We start from the raw sequence: 13,939 nt of genomic DNA on the forward strand, positions 1-13,939 counted from the left end.
TGTCTTGTTCTGTTTGTTGCTTCTTTTCCCATGCGGTGTCTCACTCGCTCCTTCACAAATGAGAAACAAAGTCAAATTCTCTGAGAAATGCACATATTTTTTTTCGAATATTTCTTTGGCTGCGAGAGCGAAACAAAAACAACAACACGCAATCACAAACACAAATATAACTGCCAGCGCGCCTTCACACAAACAAACACACACATGCATTCCAACGTACTCGCACACTAGCACAGCTCAAATTAGTCGGAGGCAACAACAATAAACGCTGACTGTCGATTGTTATTTAAACACTGGAGCACTTTGCCCTTTTCTCTCGTTCTTTTCGAAAAAGCCACGCGACAAATGTAACAAATTGAAGGCGAATTAAATAAAAAACATGGCACAGTTCCGTATGAAACAGTAACCGAAACAAAAACAATTACAAAACCAAACACTTGAAGCGGCGCGACGCGGAGGAAGGAGACGACAGAGAGCAAAGACAATGACAGCTGAGTGTACGTGGAAGCGGCTACTTTTCGATTTGTTTTTCTTTAAATTTAACCAAAAATGTGATCACTTGTTAATTTGCCATTAATTTTGTTTGTTTGTTTTATTGCAACGTGAATTGGCGCACTTTTACCGCCGGCAGGCGCGAAACGAATTGAAATAAAAAACCAATGACTCGATACAGTTACCGGTGTTTACACTATTTGTTGTTTCCATGTTTCCATATTCTCTTTATTGTTTAATAATTTTAATTCACCAGCACTTTTCTGTTTTCTCCCATTTTTTTAAATTCACCTGCTGCATTTAATTTCTTCAATTTTCGATCTTTTCAAAATTATCTTTTGCTTTCCGTCCGCGACACAACCGCCGCCGCCGAGTGAAAAATTTTTTTGCTCTTGTAAATTTGTGCTGTTTCTTAACATTCGACACCTAACATGTCAAGATAACCATTCTACACGTTTACAGATACATGGCGTCGAATTCTCATCTGTGGGATCGAATTCTCGTGTAAAAAGTTAGATTCGTAACATAACAGCTCTCGGGCGGATGTTAATTAACAGAACTCTCTCTCGGGTACTGTCGGATGTCGGTCGTCTTTTGGACGCTGAAAATGTTTTAAAATACTAATATATCAGTATATTTATTCGGTATTTTTCGATATTGAATTGCGAAGCTGTTATTTAACATTTTACATCTAACACGTCTAGAAAACCGCGCTTGCCGCCAACGACTGATTTGACCACACTGTCCCAGCAGCTGATCGATCAAACAAAAAGAGGAATCACGAAAAAAAAAAGGAATCGAAGGAAAAAAATGCGCTGCCTTTAGAAACAGAAAGTTAATTATTGATTATCTCGCGAAATGGACAAAAATCTGGATGAGGTGAGTTGCCGGGACATATTTTCTCAGAATACATCGCCTTATCATCCCCAATCCCTTTTTTTTGCGCATCGGCGCCGTTTTCGTCCCACGCCCCTAGGTCAAAGGCATCGTACAAAAGAAGTTCAATGAAATCCGGGCGGCGCTCCATATGCGCGAGAAGCTGCTGCTGCGGCAACTGGAGGTCATAAGCAACACTCGGAAGCAGCAGCAGCTGGTAAAGGAGAGCTCCCATCCGGAGAAGGAGCAAACTGGCGTCAGGTTCGTCGCTGGCGAGGGAGGCGCCGACGATGACGATGAGGTGGAGGAGAAGCTGCTAACGGCCATTCGGAGCTTTGGTCACTTCCTGCTGGACAACAGTGACATGCAACTGGCGCTGCAGGATTATCGCACTACGGGCCTGCGGAATGAAGACTACATTGAGCCCCTCGACGACCACGAGACGATGTACAAGTGCCTGCAGGACGGGAATGTAGCGTACTACGATCTGGATGAGGACGGGGCCCCCCCAGAGGCCATTGTTGTGGATTTTTCGCGTAATCGAACTCTCGTGGAGGACAATGCGAAGAGGTCCATTATAAATATCACACTGCAGGAGGCCAAGGAGCTGATAAGGAAGGCCAAGATCAAGAGGGAAACCTATGTGCCGCCTTTGAACTTGGAGGAGTTGGACGATGAACTGGAGTCATCCATTGCCGAGGCCGTGTCGAGTTTGGGCCGCGAAACCTCAGTCAAGTCCAAGGGCAGTGTCCAGGAGCCACAAAAGAAGACCCGAAAGCAGCGCTTTAAGCCAAAGATCACCATCAACAATTGCAATGGAACCATTAATTTGCGCAACATTGCCAGCCTGACCATCAATTGCGCCAATGAAGAGGCCGTTAGCGCTGAGATACCACTGGCCAAATCCGCTGATTCCAGCATCACCACCGAACCATCCAACTCGAACTCCACACCCACCACCACCGCCTCCAGTTCGAACTATTCCAGCAATGCCAGTTCGCGCTCGCAGTCCAAGAAGCAAAAGGCAGCCACCAAAAAACAGGAACGGATTGAGCGAGAACCCAGCTCGGAGTCCACACCCACACCGGGTCAGAGCCAACGCTACGAGGAGACAGACATTCGCGACGTGACCTGTGACTTCTACAACCGTCTACTCAATGAAATCAAGAAGAGCATGGTGGAGAAGCCGCGCAGAACATACCACCAAGTCGCCGCGGAAACCGTTCAGGCTGCCGCTGCCGATTCCAGTTGCGATGCCAACTCCAATCCTCAGGAGTCCGTACCTTCCAAACAGGAGCCAGTCTCCACCACTACCACAACCATTACGCAGAGCAGCGAGTCCATGGGTCCCCAGCTACAGCCCGGCAAGCGACTGATCCTGAAGAACTTTGAGAATCTTAAAATCATACTGGAGGCCAACAGCGGTGACGAGGACTCCTTCCATCCCGTGCAGATCGAGCAGTGGCTGGCCGAGATTATCTCAGAAACAGACCTGGAGCCCATGCAGAACACGGACATCCTGGAGCACAGTCGCATCCATAGCAGTGAGAGTCCCTAAAAAGTATGGAGATTGCGAACAAATGAGATTCCAACCTAAATTATCCTTAATGCACTCAGTATTTGATCTTTTTTATAATTGAAACTTAGCTTTAGTTACCTTAATTGTTTATAACTTTACGCTTTTTAATGTAAGCTATTAATTTAGAATTTTTAGTTTAAGTTAGCTCAAAACCCGAACTCTCGAAAGACATTCTAAACCAATTTGGCGGAATGGGAGCTATAGAGGATAATCTATACCATATATTTCGTAGAATCGAAATTGATTAGTTTATTTTTCAATGAATTGAAATGATTAAGAGATTATTAATGATTACCTATGAAATTCTATTTATACCTTAACAAAATCGAGGCAACTGTTATTGTAAACGAACTAAAAAGTTAAGGTTACATTTCAGAGGATCGAAATGGATACAATATCTCCAATTAACTTGAATTTCAACTCATTTTCCTCAGAATGTTAACTTTATTGTTTTATTGTACTTAAAAGCATTTCATTTTGTGATCTTTTTTACATTTCTTTTAAGACTTAAACTTGTAACAATTTAGCCAAGTAAGCTCTCTCTCCCAGGCAGTGTGTTCAGTGCTCACCGTAGCCCCATTTGTAAATGCAATCAAAGAGTCCACATATTAATTAAAAGTGTTAATTGCCATTCACCTAAAAAAAACCTGGTTGCTTTTGCGTGAAGATCCGGTTAAGACAGCTTGAATTTCATCATGCAATTGATATTCGGTGTGTAGTGTCTGGCCGTGCCCATTAGAATTCCAAAACAAGACGATTTAATTCGATTCGATTGATAAGACCATTAAAATATACACTCTAGTTGTGCGTGTGTGTGTATTTGCGGCGAATGGAGCGAGGCACTTGTAACTAAAAGCACCAGTAATGGTGATTGAACAATAGAGGTGGACCTCCGTAAGATTTAAAACATTCTTTTAATGAATATCTATTAAGCAAAAGCTTGAGCTTATAGATAAGGCAATCTATTAAGTACTTTGGTTATGAAATCTAACTTCTGGCAACTTTAAATCTTAAACCTAAACGTTGCTAAAAGAAACCTTTAAAACGCGTCTTGAAATTAAAGTCATGGAAATTTAACAATTAATGAAATGAAATAACAATAAGAGGTCCACTCTATACCACATAGACACGAGCCACAGACAAAGGTTGCACCATTGGAGTTTAGCAACTACTTAATCCTTTCTGTGATAATGTCCAGAAGGAAGGGCGTGTAGTAGGTGATGATGCAATCGGCGCCAGCACGACGGAAGCCCTTCATGGCTTCTAGCACAGCATCCTTGAGATCAAAGGCTCCTGCCTTGGCGGCATGGTAAAGCATCGCATACTCACCAGACACTTGGTAGACGTACAGCGTGTGATATGGATAGGAATCCTTGGTGGATCTCAAAATGTCCAAGTACGGCATGCCCGGTTTCACCATTAGCATGTCAGCTCCCTCGGCGACATCCCTTTGAATGGCTCTCATGGCCAAACTCCTGGATCCGCTGGGCAGTTGATAGCACCTACGATCACCAAACTTGGGAGCCGATTGCGCCGCCTCCCGGAAGGGACCGTAGAAATTGGAAGTGAACTTGGCGGAGTAGGCCAGCAGGGAAACACTATTCATTTCCGCATCGATCAGAGCCTGCTTGATGGCCTTCACCCGGTTGTCCATCATGTCGGAGGGTGCCACTATATGGGCACCGGCTTTGGCATAGGCAACTGCAATCTCTGCTATCCTCTTGATGCTGGGACCATTCTCCAATCCATTATCGCCCAGCAAACCGCAGTGGCCGTGGGAGGAGTACGGGCAGATGCAGACATCGCAGGCGATCAGGAGGTTGGGAAACCATTCTCGCAGCTTTGGCAATGCCTTGACCACGGGATTCTGGGCGGAATCCGCATTGGAGGCCTTTTCGTCCTTTAGTTCCGGTTCCACCACTCCAAAGAGCAGCACTGAAGACAGCCCCTTGGCCACCAGTGGCTCCAGGTGCTCCCTCAGGCGGTTCAGTCCAAATCGTGAGATTCCCGGCATGCTGGCTATCGGCTGAACGTCGTCGTCATTGCTCACAATAAACACCGGATACATGAGGTTGTGGGGGGCTATCTCGCAACCCGATTCCTGCAGCAGGCGCAGGGTGGCGTGGTGCATTCCACTGTGCAGTTTCCGCTCCATCGTCTGTTTTTTTTTTTTAACAAAAAGTAAAAGTAAAAACGTAACAAGTGAAACTAACGTCCCATAGATCTGGTACAATATCGATTTTAGCTATCGATTCAGTTTTTGTTGATCGATTTGGATTTGAAAGTATCGATGTATTGTTAACAATTTAAGTCTTGTACCCTAGTTTTATATTTATTTTGTTATCAAAATGAATCAAAATGAAAAACATTTCTGAGTTTGAAAATTGTTCTTTTAAGGGACTCAAGTTGAACTTTATAACCTTTGTATTAACCTTAACTGGCCGTTATCGTCCGGTGTTTCTTATTCTTATGCAGATGGCAGAGCAGCGATTGCCCTATCGATTACCTTAATGTTGTCAAGTTATCGATGTTTACTTAACATTTTTCGCGCCGATTTATCTACTTTTAAAATTCATTCAGAAACGAGCAAATATCACTAATATTAAATGCCAAATCACATTGAAAATTAAACATTGATTTGGCGCACAACTTCCAAATTTATTTAGCAAAATATTCAGCGCGTTGCGACTTAAATGTGGGGTGTTTACATAGGTGAATGCATACACTAATGCGGTATGTAGTGTGTATTTACAATTAATTGGGCGACGAGGGGAAACAAAATCGTGTACCCGTCCGGTGATCGCTCGCTCGCTCACTTGCCATCGCGCCAGAAATTGAGCATATATTATTTGTATGTATATATTGTCTCATTGAACAGGTCGTATCAAAAATAAATGGGAGAACCCAAAACGAACTCAAACCCATTACAAATTTCTCCTTCTTCGTCCCAGAGAGAGAGAGAGAGAGAGGTGGTAACAGTTGCGATGACAGACTTGGACTTGGACGTTGGTCATGTATGTATGAGTGTATATTAAGTCTACAGCATACCAAAGCCCTTTGAATAGTTGATGGCCTTTAGCAGGCGTTCCTCCAACTTTTCCCGACTGCTGTACTCCGGCAGCAGCAGGACATTGAAGCAGGTGTGCGAGGTGGGCAGACGATCACTATCCGAACCGTGTCGCGTAATTAGTAACCGCAGACACTTCAGACCGCCGACCGGTACCCGTGCAGAGCCGGTCGTAAATTCAAGCAGCTTCCGCTTCGATTCGTTTGGCATGGCGTGAACAATGCTCCAAAAGTCTTGAATGATTCGCGACTCTTCCGTGTAGCCGCCCTCGTACTCCGTCGAGTGCTCCAGTTCAACGAAATCAAACTCCTGAAAACGGATAAATAACTAGGTTATCAATTTCTTATTAAAAGCAAAATGAATAGCAAAATACGTACGCGACTGCCGCATACAAGCATCTCGATCTCTTCGGGCCGGAAGAGAAGCCTTAACGGCGACTCGTCCGTAACCATTTCGAAGCCCTTGCGGAAGGCGTTAAACTGCTGCTGAATGCTTGTGTTCAGCAGAAAGTCACTGTACAGATTCACGAACAGCTGCTTGTTGTGCTGCCCCACCACGACATCCTTGCCGTGGGGCACCAGCTCGTGCTCCACCATCTCCCCGAAGACGTTGCTGTAGCTGATCTTGAAGGTCTGATCGAACACCTCCTCCATGTCCTGGCCCTGGTAGTCCAGCATGGACTTTAAACTCTTATAAAGCGTGGGACTCCAGTCGTTAAGGTCAGCGAAAGTTCCGCAGTATCCCATCAGCTTGCGGTAGACCACCATGGGAAAGTTAACAGCCAGGATTACATTATTGTAGATCGCCAGACCGATGATAATCCCAATCAATGTGAATTGAGCCCCATTCTCAAAGGGTGTGGCGTTGAACCTTGGGAAAAATGTATCGTTATGCCTTTTTTCTGTAAACGTTAAAAAATATATGTAATCTTACCACATATTATTGGTCTCTTCCTGCTGGACAAACATCCCGAAAGCGGGATTAAAAATCTCCTCCACAATTAACTGGAAGAACTCTTTGGATACGCCGCCCTCATCGATGCCCTGCTCGCCAACAAACTCCACCACAAGCTGCTTCTTGAGATCCTTTGGATTGCTCATGGCCACCAGTTCCAGCTATGAAAATATGATTAATTTGTTATATATTCGATATATTACATTTCTAGACGCACCCCGATGAGAGCATCGTTAATAAGCTGATCCCGGCGCACCGTCAACTTAAGATCCGGCCTGGGAGTACCATCCTGACCATCCTGCCCGAAGTTGTTGAGAATGGAATAAAGCGAGGAGTACCGCTCGCTGTACATCCGCATACGGCTATCATAGTATAGGGCATCCACCTTGGTCGCCGGCGTTAGGATAAAAGCGTAGAGCATGAAGGAGAAGTAGTTGGTTTGGCCAGAGCCCATTTCGCTCTCCATGGCCAGCGTCTTGTATGAGAGGTAGTCGTGGTGCATCTGGATGTTCTCGCTGAGTGCCTCGTTGTAAAACTCCTCCAGCGGCACCAACGGCCGCCGGCAGTCGATGGCCGACACTTGCAGCGCCTTCTCCAGCTGGTCCTCGGCGAACTTGGGCATATGCGGTTGATTCACTGAGCTGTAAACGAACAAATCATCCTCAACGGGTCCACTTGAGGATGCAGATGTGGCTGGGGTCTCTGCTCGATCCTCTATGGGCACCTTGCAAGAGGGTAGCTCCAACTCACTGGCCAGGATGTTGGCATAGAAGATAATCTAATGGAAATTATAAAGATTAACGTTAGCTTCTAAAAGACTGCTCAAGTATTACAGTATTACCTTTAAAACTTTGGTCACGCCAATAATGGATCTGTTTTCCCTCATGGACTCTTCGTCGAGGAGTACCTGTAATGTGATTTGCTGCTGACAGGCGGCAACTAGAGACTGTAACTGATCCGAACAATGTGCTGCCCATATCCTGGCCAGACGAGCCTGTGCCGCCACGGGCATGAAGGCCGCCGCTTGACATAGCTTGGGCAGCGCCCGGTCCAGATAGTCAATGTCCACGGCGCCGTTGTTCGCTGTGTATAAATGGAAATTATTTAACATTTTAAATGAATTTGTTTAAATAATAGATCTTACTATTGGTAGCCAGGTCGAAGCAGATGACCAGGCAGTGAATCACCTTCTCCCAGTCGTACCGGATGTATTGCACCCATTCCGCCAGATTCATGACGCTGATGGTCAGCTTCTCTCGCGTATGACAATCGAAAAGCAGACGCTGAACGCGTCGCAGTCCCTGAAAATCCACCAGCGTGTCGCTGCTCTCCATCTTATCGTCCTCCTCCGTTTGGGAAGCTGCCTCAGGTTGAGCCATGGGCACGTCATCGTCCTCGGTCTCTGCTTCGGTATCGGTTGTAACTAATACTTCCCCCGCGGACGGCGCCTCAGAATCTGCTCCGGCTGCCTCTTCCTCCTCTTTTTGGGTACAGTCCTCGTCTTTGTCGTGCTCACCCTCTAACGCTCGCAACTGTTCTTTGTTTAGTGGCTCTGGTATATTATCCAATAGCTCCTGTAAACTACTAGACACCACTGGTTCTGCGTTGCGTATGAAGCTGTTACTCAGTAGGTCCACGGATCCGAATACATAGTCGATTGCTTTGGTAATCCTGTCGTAGTTGTCCGCCGCCCTGCACTGCTCATAGAGAGTTATCAGAGTATTGGCATCCAGGCTCTGTACTACTGGCAGGGTGGGTGTAGAAGGTTCAGAGCCGACGGATGATGGCTCAGCGTTACCTGGGCCATCGAGATCCAGCTGCGGCACACTCTGGACAGGAATTGAACTGTCAGGAGCGCCAGCAGCAGGAGCCGCCACCACAGCGGCAACTGGCGCGCTCTGTGACTGGGTGCTGGTGGTGGTGGTGGTGCTGGCAGAGGTAATCGTGCTGGTGGAGCTGCCGCTGCTACTGCTGCTGGTATCGTTGGGCGACAGCATGTCCACATCCTGGGGGCTACATAATAATGTGATTTAGAGGTTAACCCTAGTCAGGGGATGATAGGTGCTTACCTGCTGGATGGCGAAGCAGTCGCCTCGCAGAGCTGAGCATCCTGTGAGAAGAGTTGTAGGGCTTTGGCAGCCACCTCATTGGGCGTCATGGGCGCCACCTTGCCGCTGGATGCGCAGTTGTCGTTGGTACAGTGGGCATTCCCGCAGCCGGACTGCAGCTGGTGGAAGTATCTCTGTATCAGGCTGCGCACCGCCGATCGCTTCATTTCTGGCGTGGCCCGACCAGCTGCTGCACCAGATCCCGAAGGACTGGGGGATTAGGGGCATGCAATCAGTTATCTAGCTTTTAACTGCAGTAAAGGAGACACTCACCTGGAGGACACACCTGGCAGCTGGTGTTGATGCTGCCGCTGCTGCTGCGTTTGCTCCTCCTCCTCACCGCCGCCGCCACTCATCTTCACTGAAATCCGCTGTATTCACACCCCCCACACCCGCTTAGTTTTTCCTTTGTTCGCTCAAAACCGGCCGAGCGCTTGCCAAGATTGTGCTTCACAAAAAAAAGGGTGCAAAAAAATCGATGTTGATGTCCCTTTTGTTGCTGTGACCTTAAATTCTGTTGCCGCTGCTCAGCATTCGCTGTCCTTGCATCTGCCGCTGGCTGGCCACGCATCGAAGGCTTCCAGGCCGTCTTTGTTTAGTCTTGAACTTGGAGCGCGCACTGTTTACAAACTAATCATAACAAAATCTGACAATTTCGACTAAAAAAATCAAGTGTTTTCAAAGCAATATTGAAAATCATCAACGGTGTTGCACAACGCGTAAAACGTCTGTGTTGGGAAGCACCGATAGGAGTACAGGTACGATAGGAAGGGATATCGATAGGTTTTAGGTACATATCAGATAAAAGCCAAATAATACGTTTTACAAAGATTTACGTTGACATTTTATAAAAAGTTTTACTTCATGTATTGCCTCAAACAGTACGGTTAAATATATAAAATTTAATAGTGACGCTGTTACAACTACTTACTATTGTTGAAACGTGAAATTAAAATTTTTTAATTTAATTTTCAAATATTAAAATCATTTCTGTTCATACTTTTGGTATATTATTATTTATTTTCCTAATTTAAACTTGGTAAAAAGTTTAAAATGGTTAGGATTTTTTTGTTGTTTTGATTGTTCTTCCCAGAAATATTATTTCGATTCCGATAGGGTCCCATGCGTGACCTATCGACCAGTGTTGCAAAAGACGGTCCGCCGTTATCAGCTGTCGTCGTTTTTCCTCTTCCTGCCAACTAAAGAAAAGAAAAATAAAACGCAACTCGCAGCGGTGGAAAATATTAAACACTCCATTGACTAGAGGCCAGGGAATGAGCTAGTCCATATATGCCATAGATCTCGACCGAATCCGAGTCCAACGATGACGGAGCAAGAGGATTTGGCCAGCGGCGGAGGCAATGGGTCCGCAGCTGGAGCCGCAATTGGTAGTGGCGGCGGAGCTGGGGGTAGCAACTGCCAGAACCAACTGCAGCAATGCGTGCGTGGAAACGTCACCTGGCAGCTGCTGCCCGTCCACCTGCGCTCCGTGCTGCACAACAACCAGCGCGATTACGAGAAGTTCGTCTTCAACTACAGCCTGAAGAACCAGCTGCGCTTCAGGGGTAACCTGGCCGCCAAGGTGTTCCGGCGGGAGCAGCGCTACTACGAGCTGCTAGTCCAGAAGAGTATTAACGGGTTGGGCGCGTTTCCCTACCATCTGGCCGACATCGTGACCAAGGGCCTGAGAGTCACGCCCTTCAACTATTATCTGGACGTGCTGGGCCAGCTCTTGCGGAGTGACAAGAGCTATGACACGCTGCCCAACTTCACGGCCGCCGACTGCTTGCGCGTGTTGGGCATCGGGCGGAACGAGTACCTGGCCCTGATCAGCGACTTAAAGACCCACACGCCACGCTCCCTGCTCTTCGGATCGCGGCCCAATCCGCTCGACTTCCTGCCGCGCTTTCCCGTCCGCATCCACATGGAGCCCTGGTGGCGACTGGATATTGGTTACGTTCTGGAGGCAGACATCAAGTATTTATCGCCGGCGGAGAGAGGATTAATCGATGACCTCATAGACTTTGGAGCCCAGCCAGCGGGCAAATGTGACTACGAAGTGGTGCACAGCCTGTACAGGAAGGGTCTCGTCTATTTGGATGTGCCCATTAGCGGCGAAGATCGGATCTCCATTCCACCGCTGCGGAACTTTGTAATGAATCGTGTGAGCGGCGACTACTTCGAGAATCTGCTGTACAAGATATTTGTGAGTGCGGACGAGCACATGACTATCGCAGAGCTGGCCCACATGCTGCAGCTGGAACTGGATAGTGTCAAGCAGGCGGTCTCCTTTATCTGCCGCCTGGGCTTTGCCCATCGCAAGCAGGATGCGGTGCAGCTCCAGCAGCTGCAGAGTCAACCCAATCATTCCAGCTGGGACGGCTACAACCGGCAGCAGACGCCCGAGACGCCACAGATCACGCCGCTAAACTATAACCTACATGCCAACAGCTTTGAGTTTGATCAGAGCCCCAAGTCCCCAAAGACACCCAAGGAAAAGGACAAGGATAAGGACAGCAGCTCCATTGGATACCTCTCCTCGGATGGCAATACCAGTGACTTTAGCTTCGCCAATTTGAACACTACGCCTCAGGAGCCGATGAACAGCAACAACAACAGCGATGAACAAGAGCTTAGCTCAGAGCTGGAGCTAGAGGATCTGAGTGAGCGAACGACCAAGCCGCCTGCAGCTGCAGCTCCTGTGCCGGCTCTACCAAAGAGCGGCAAAAGAGTGGGCTTCCTCTTTGACTCGACGCTAACAGCTTTCCTGATGATGGGTAACCTATCGCCGGGCCTAAAGAATCACGCTGTCACCATGTTCGAGGTGGGCAAGCTGTGCGAGGAGAGCCTGGACAGTTTTCTGGCCGAACTGGAGCAAGTGTCGCTGCTAGATGCAGAGGGAGAAGGCGATGTGTCCCGGTACTTTGCTCACGCCGTTATCCTTCGTTCCACGATCTGCTCGCTGCGCCATCTACTTCCGGGTGGCCTGGATCTGCTGCGACTGGAGTGCTTGGAGGGCCTGGATCGGCAGACGCGAGATCGCGTTCTGGAGAAGAAGTACAAGTTTATAATAGCTGCTTCGCCACTGACCGCATCGCTCAGTCACACGTTTAGCATTCCCTACTTTGGGCAGTTTCTGCGTAGCTCAGATGTGACGCCCATGTGGAGCAAGCTCTTCTACAATCATATCACAGGTTTTTTGTTATTTCTTACAAACTCTCTACCATTTTCTACATCTTGTTTGTTTTAGGCTATGGTCCTCCCAGTTTGCTGCTCTGCCGCGGGACCGTACTCAAGAGCCTGCCCCGTCTATTTCTCGGCTACGGAAAGCTACTGGTGAACATCCTGCACTCTGACTCGTACGTCCTCAATTCGGAAAACTTCCGGAATCTGAACGAACAGCTCAAGAACGGCTGCGTGTTGATCCAGGGCTATGGCATCCGCACAGCCGGTAATCTCCACTACGAATCATTCCCGTTCCAAACCGTCGATCCGCGCCAGGCCAAATGGTCCGCCCATCGAGCCGTACAGAAGTTGGCCAGTCTTTTGGACTTGCGTCAACAGTGCGGCTACATAACATTCCTAAACACGGGCGTTCCGGATCTTGGATGCGAGGAGTACGAGCTGCAGGTTCGCTTGAAGCCAACACAGCGCCCAAAGCGTTCGTCAATAACAGCGCCCGCCGGCAATTTGATGACTAATGTGCCAAACACCGAGGTGGTTACCAACTTTCAATTGAAGAGCCCGGATGAAAACCATTTTGCGGCTACTCCAGAGCATGGTCCTGCGAACGAGTTCACCTCACCGGATTGCAGTCAAGTGCTGGCCAGTGAGTTGGCGAAATGCAGCCGAGCGGATCTGATATCGCAGAGTTCCGTTGAGATACCGCTGGAGACGACACCATCCGAGGAGCTGCTTTCCACAACGATGGAGGAGGATGACGATGCCACAGAGGAGTGGACCCTGTTGGACGTCAGTTTTGGGGTGCCGCTCTTTGATGTCGACACCAATACGCGCATATGCGAGCAGCTGGTCCAGGGACTCTGCAGTGACTCCAATCTGGAGGCATTGCCCATTGCGGCTGGCCAGGCGCAGACACTCTTTCTGGAATTTGTACGTCAGTGCTTGTATTACGAGGACGACCCAGCGAGGCAGGTACTGCAGGCGAGCCGACCGTTGCCACATCCCAGGATAAACCTGGCCTTCGAAAATGGACACGTAGGCCACTGGAATGGACGTTAGTTTATCGCCAGTTTTAAATGCATTCCCAGAGTATTCCGTTTACACTTGTCCCAGTTTTATCAGTTTGAGTACAGTCTTGGCAGATTTATATTTAATATATACATATATTTATATATTTAGATATATGCTAATCAACAGCCAAATGTCACCATTGCATCGCAGTCTGAATGAATGTTTACGTTCTTTTTTTATTAGTTCTGTAAGTTTTTCTGGGAAGACAAGATTGGCATCATGATGCCCTCCAACCATATACAACACATGCCTAGCTACATAATCTATACAATATATTAATGTATAAAAAATAAAAAACAGTTTGAATAAAAACAGTTTTAAAGAAAGCTTCATATTATTTATATAGTTTGAAAAGGAAGGGAAGCTATACATTATTATTATTATTTTTTTAATAGTTTTATAAATATATATATTCAAATATATATATTATAAATATATATATACAAATATATATATTATAAATATATATATAACATTTTTGTTTGATTCTTATAGCATAGATGTTCATATAATTTTTAGGTCAACATAAATAGCCGAGCCATGTTAGATTCTGAAAGTTTTCTTATTTTTAACAAAATATTAAATTAATTTAATTATTTTTTTGAATAT

General features: G+C 46.9%; 5 protein-coding genes across 17 annotated transcripts in view; 2 read left to right on the forward strand and 3 right to left on the reverse strand.

Annotated features, from left to right (window-relative positions):
• Window positions 1–942, reverse strand: part of app (Palmitoyltransferase app) — a 73,892-nt gene extending 72,950 nt beyond the window's left edge. For 5 of the 13 annotated variants that reach the window (XM_086837331.1, XM_020949004.2, XM_020949003.2 and 2 more), the window contains exon 1: window positions 784–942. The gene's annotated coding sequence lies outside the window, so the exon portion shown is untranslated. Of the gene's footprint in view, window positions 1–220 lie in introns of all 13 variants that reach the window. The other 8 variants (XM_086837333.1, XM_086837304.1, XM_086837283.1 and 5 more) reach the window with 5 other exon arrangements.
• Window positions 943–1,053: 111 nt separating this feature from the next.
• Window positions 1,054–3,593, forward strand: LOC110181282 (uncharacterized). Its single transcript, XM_020949005.2, has 2 exons — window positions 1,054–1,371; window positions 1,469–3,593. The coding sequence occupies exons 1-2, from the start codon at window positions 1,351–1,353 to the stop codon at window positions 2,924–2,926; spliced, it is 1,479 nt and encodes a 492-aa protein (XP_020804664.2). The 5' UTR covers window positions 1,054–1,350; the 3' UTR covers window positions 2,927–3,593.
• Pbgs (Porphobilinogen synthase) lies at window positions 3,372–5,325 on the reverse strand. Its single transcript, XM_020949006.2, has one exon. It carries the CDS (start codon window positions 5,100–5,102, stop codon window positions 4,116–4,118), a length of 987 nt encoding a protein of 328 aa, XP_020804665.2. The 5' UTR covers window positions 5,103–5,325; the 3' UTR covers window positions 3,372–4,115.
• A 259-nt stretch (window positions 5,326–5,584) lies between these two features.
• Window positions 5,585–10,223, reverse strand: Ube3a (ubiquitin protein ligase E3A). Its single transcript, XM_020948991.2, has 8 exons — window positions 9,350–10,223; window positions 9,038–9,286; window positions 8,113–8,981; window positions 7,810–8,051; window positions 7,186–7,746; window positions 6,948–7,129; window positions 6,392–6,884; window positions 5,585–6,323 (listed from the first exon to the last, which is right to left on the reverse strand). Exons 1-8 carry the CDS (start codon window positions 9,430–9,432, stop codon window positions 5,985–5,987), a joined length of 3,018 nt encoding a protein of 1,005 aa, XP_020804650.2. The 5' UTR covers window positions 9,433–10,223; the 3' UTR covers window positions 5,585–5,984.
• On the forward strand, window positions 10,217–13,656 carry LOC110181228 (protein FAM91A1). The gene is made up of 2 exons (XM_020948925.2): window positions 10,217–12,270; window positions 12,327–13,656. The coding sequence occupies exons 1-2, from the start codon at window positions 10,401–10,403 to the stop codon at window positions 13,316–13,318; spliced, it is 2,862 nt and encodes a 953-aa protein (XP_020804584.2). The 5' UTR covers window positions 10,217–10,400; the 3' UTR covers window positions 13,319–13,656.
• The last annotated feature ends 283 nt before the right edge of the window (window positions 13,657–13,939 follow it).

This window comes from Drosophila serrata, unplaced genomic scaffold (genome assembly GCF_035046125.1).
Source record: "Drosophila serrata isolate PLE 108 unplaced genomic scaffold, ASM3504612v1 contig_66, whole genome shotgun sequence".
Lineage (NCBI taxonomy): Eukaryota > Metazoa > Arthropoda > Insecta > Diptera > Drosophilidae > Drosophila > Drosophila serrata.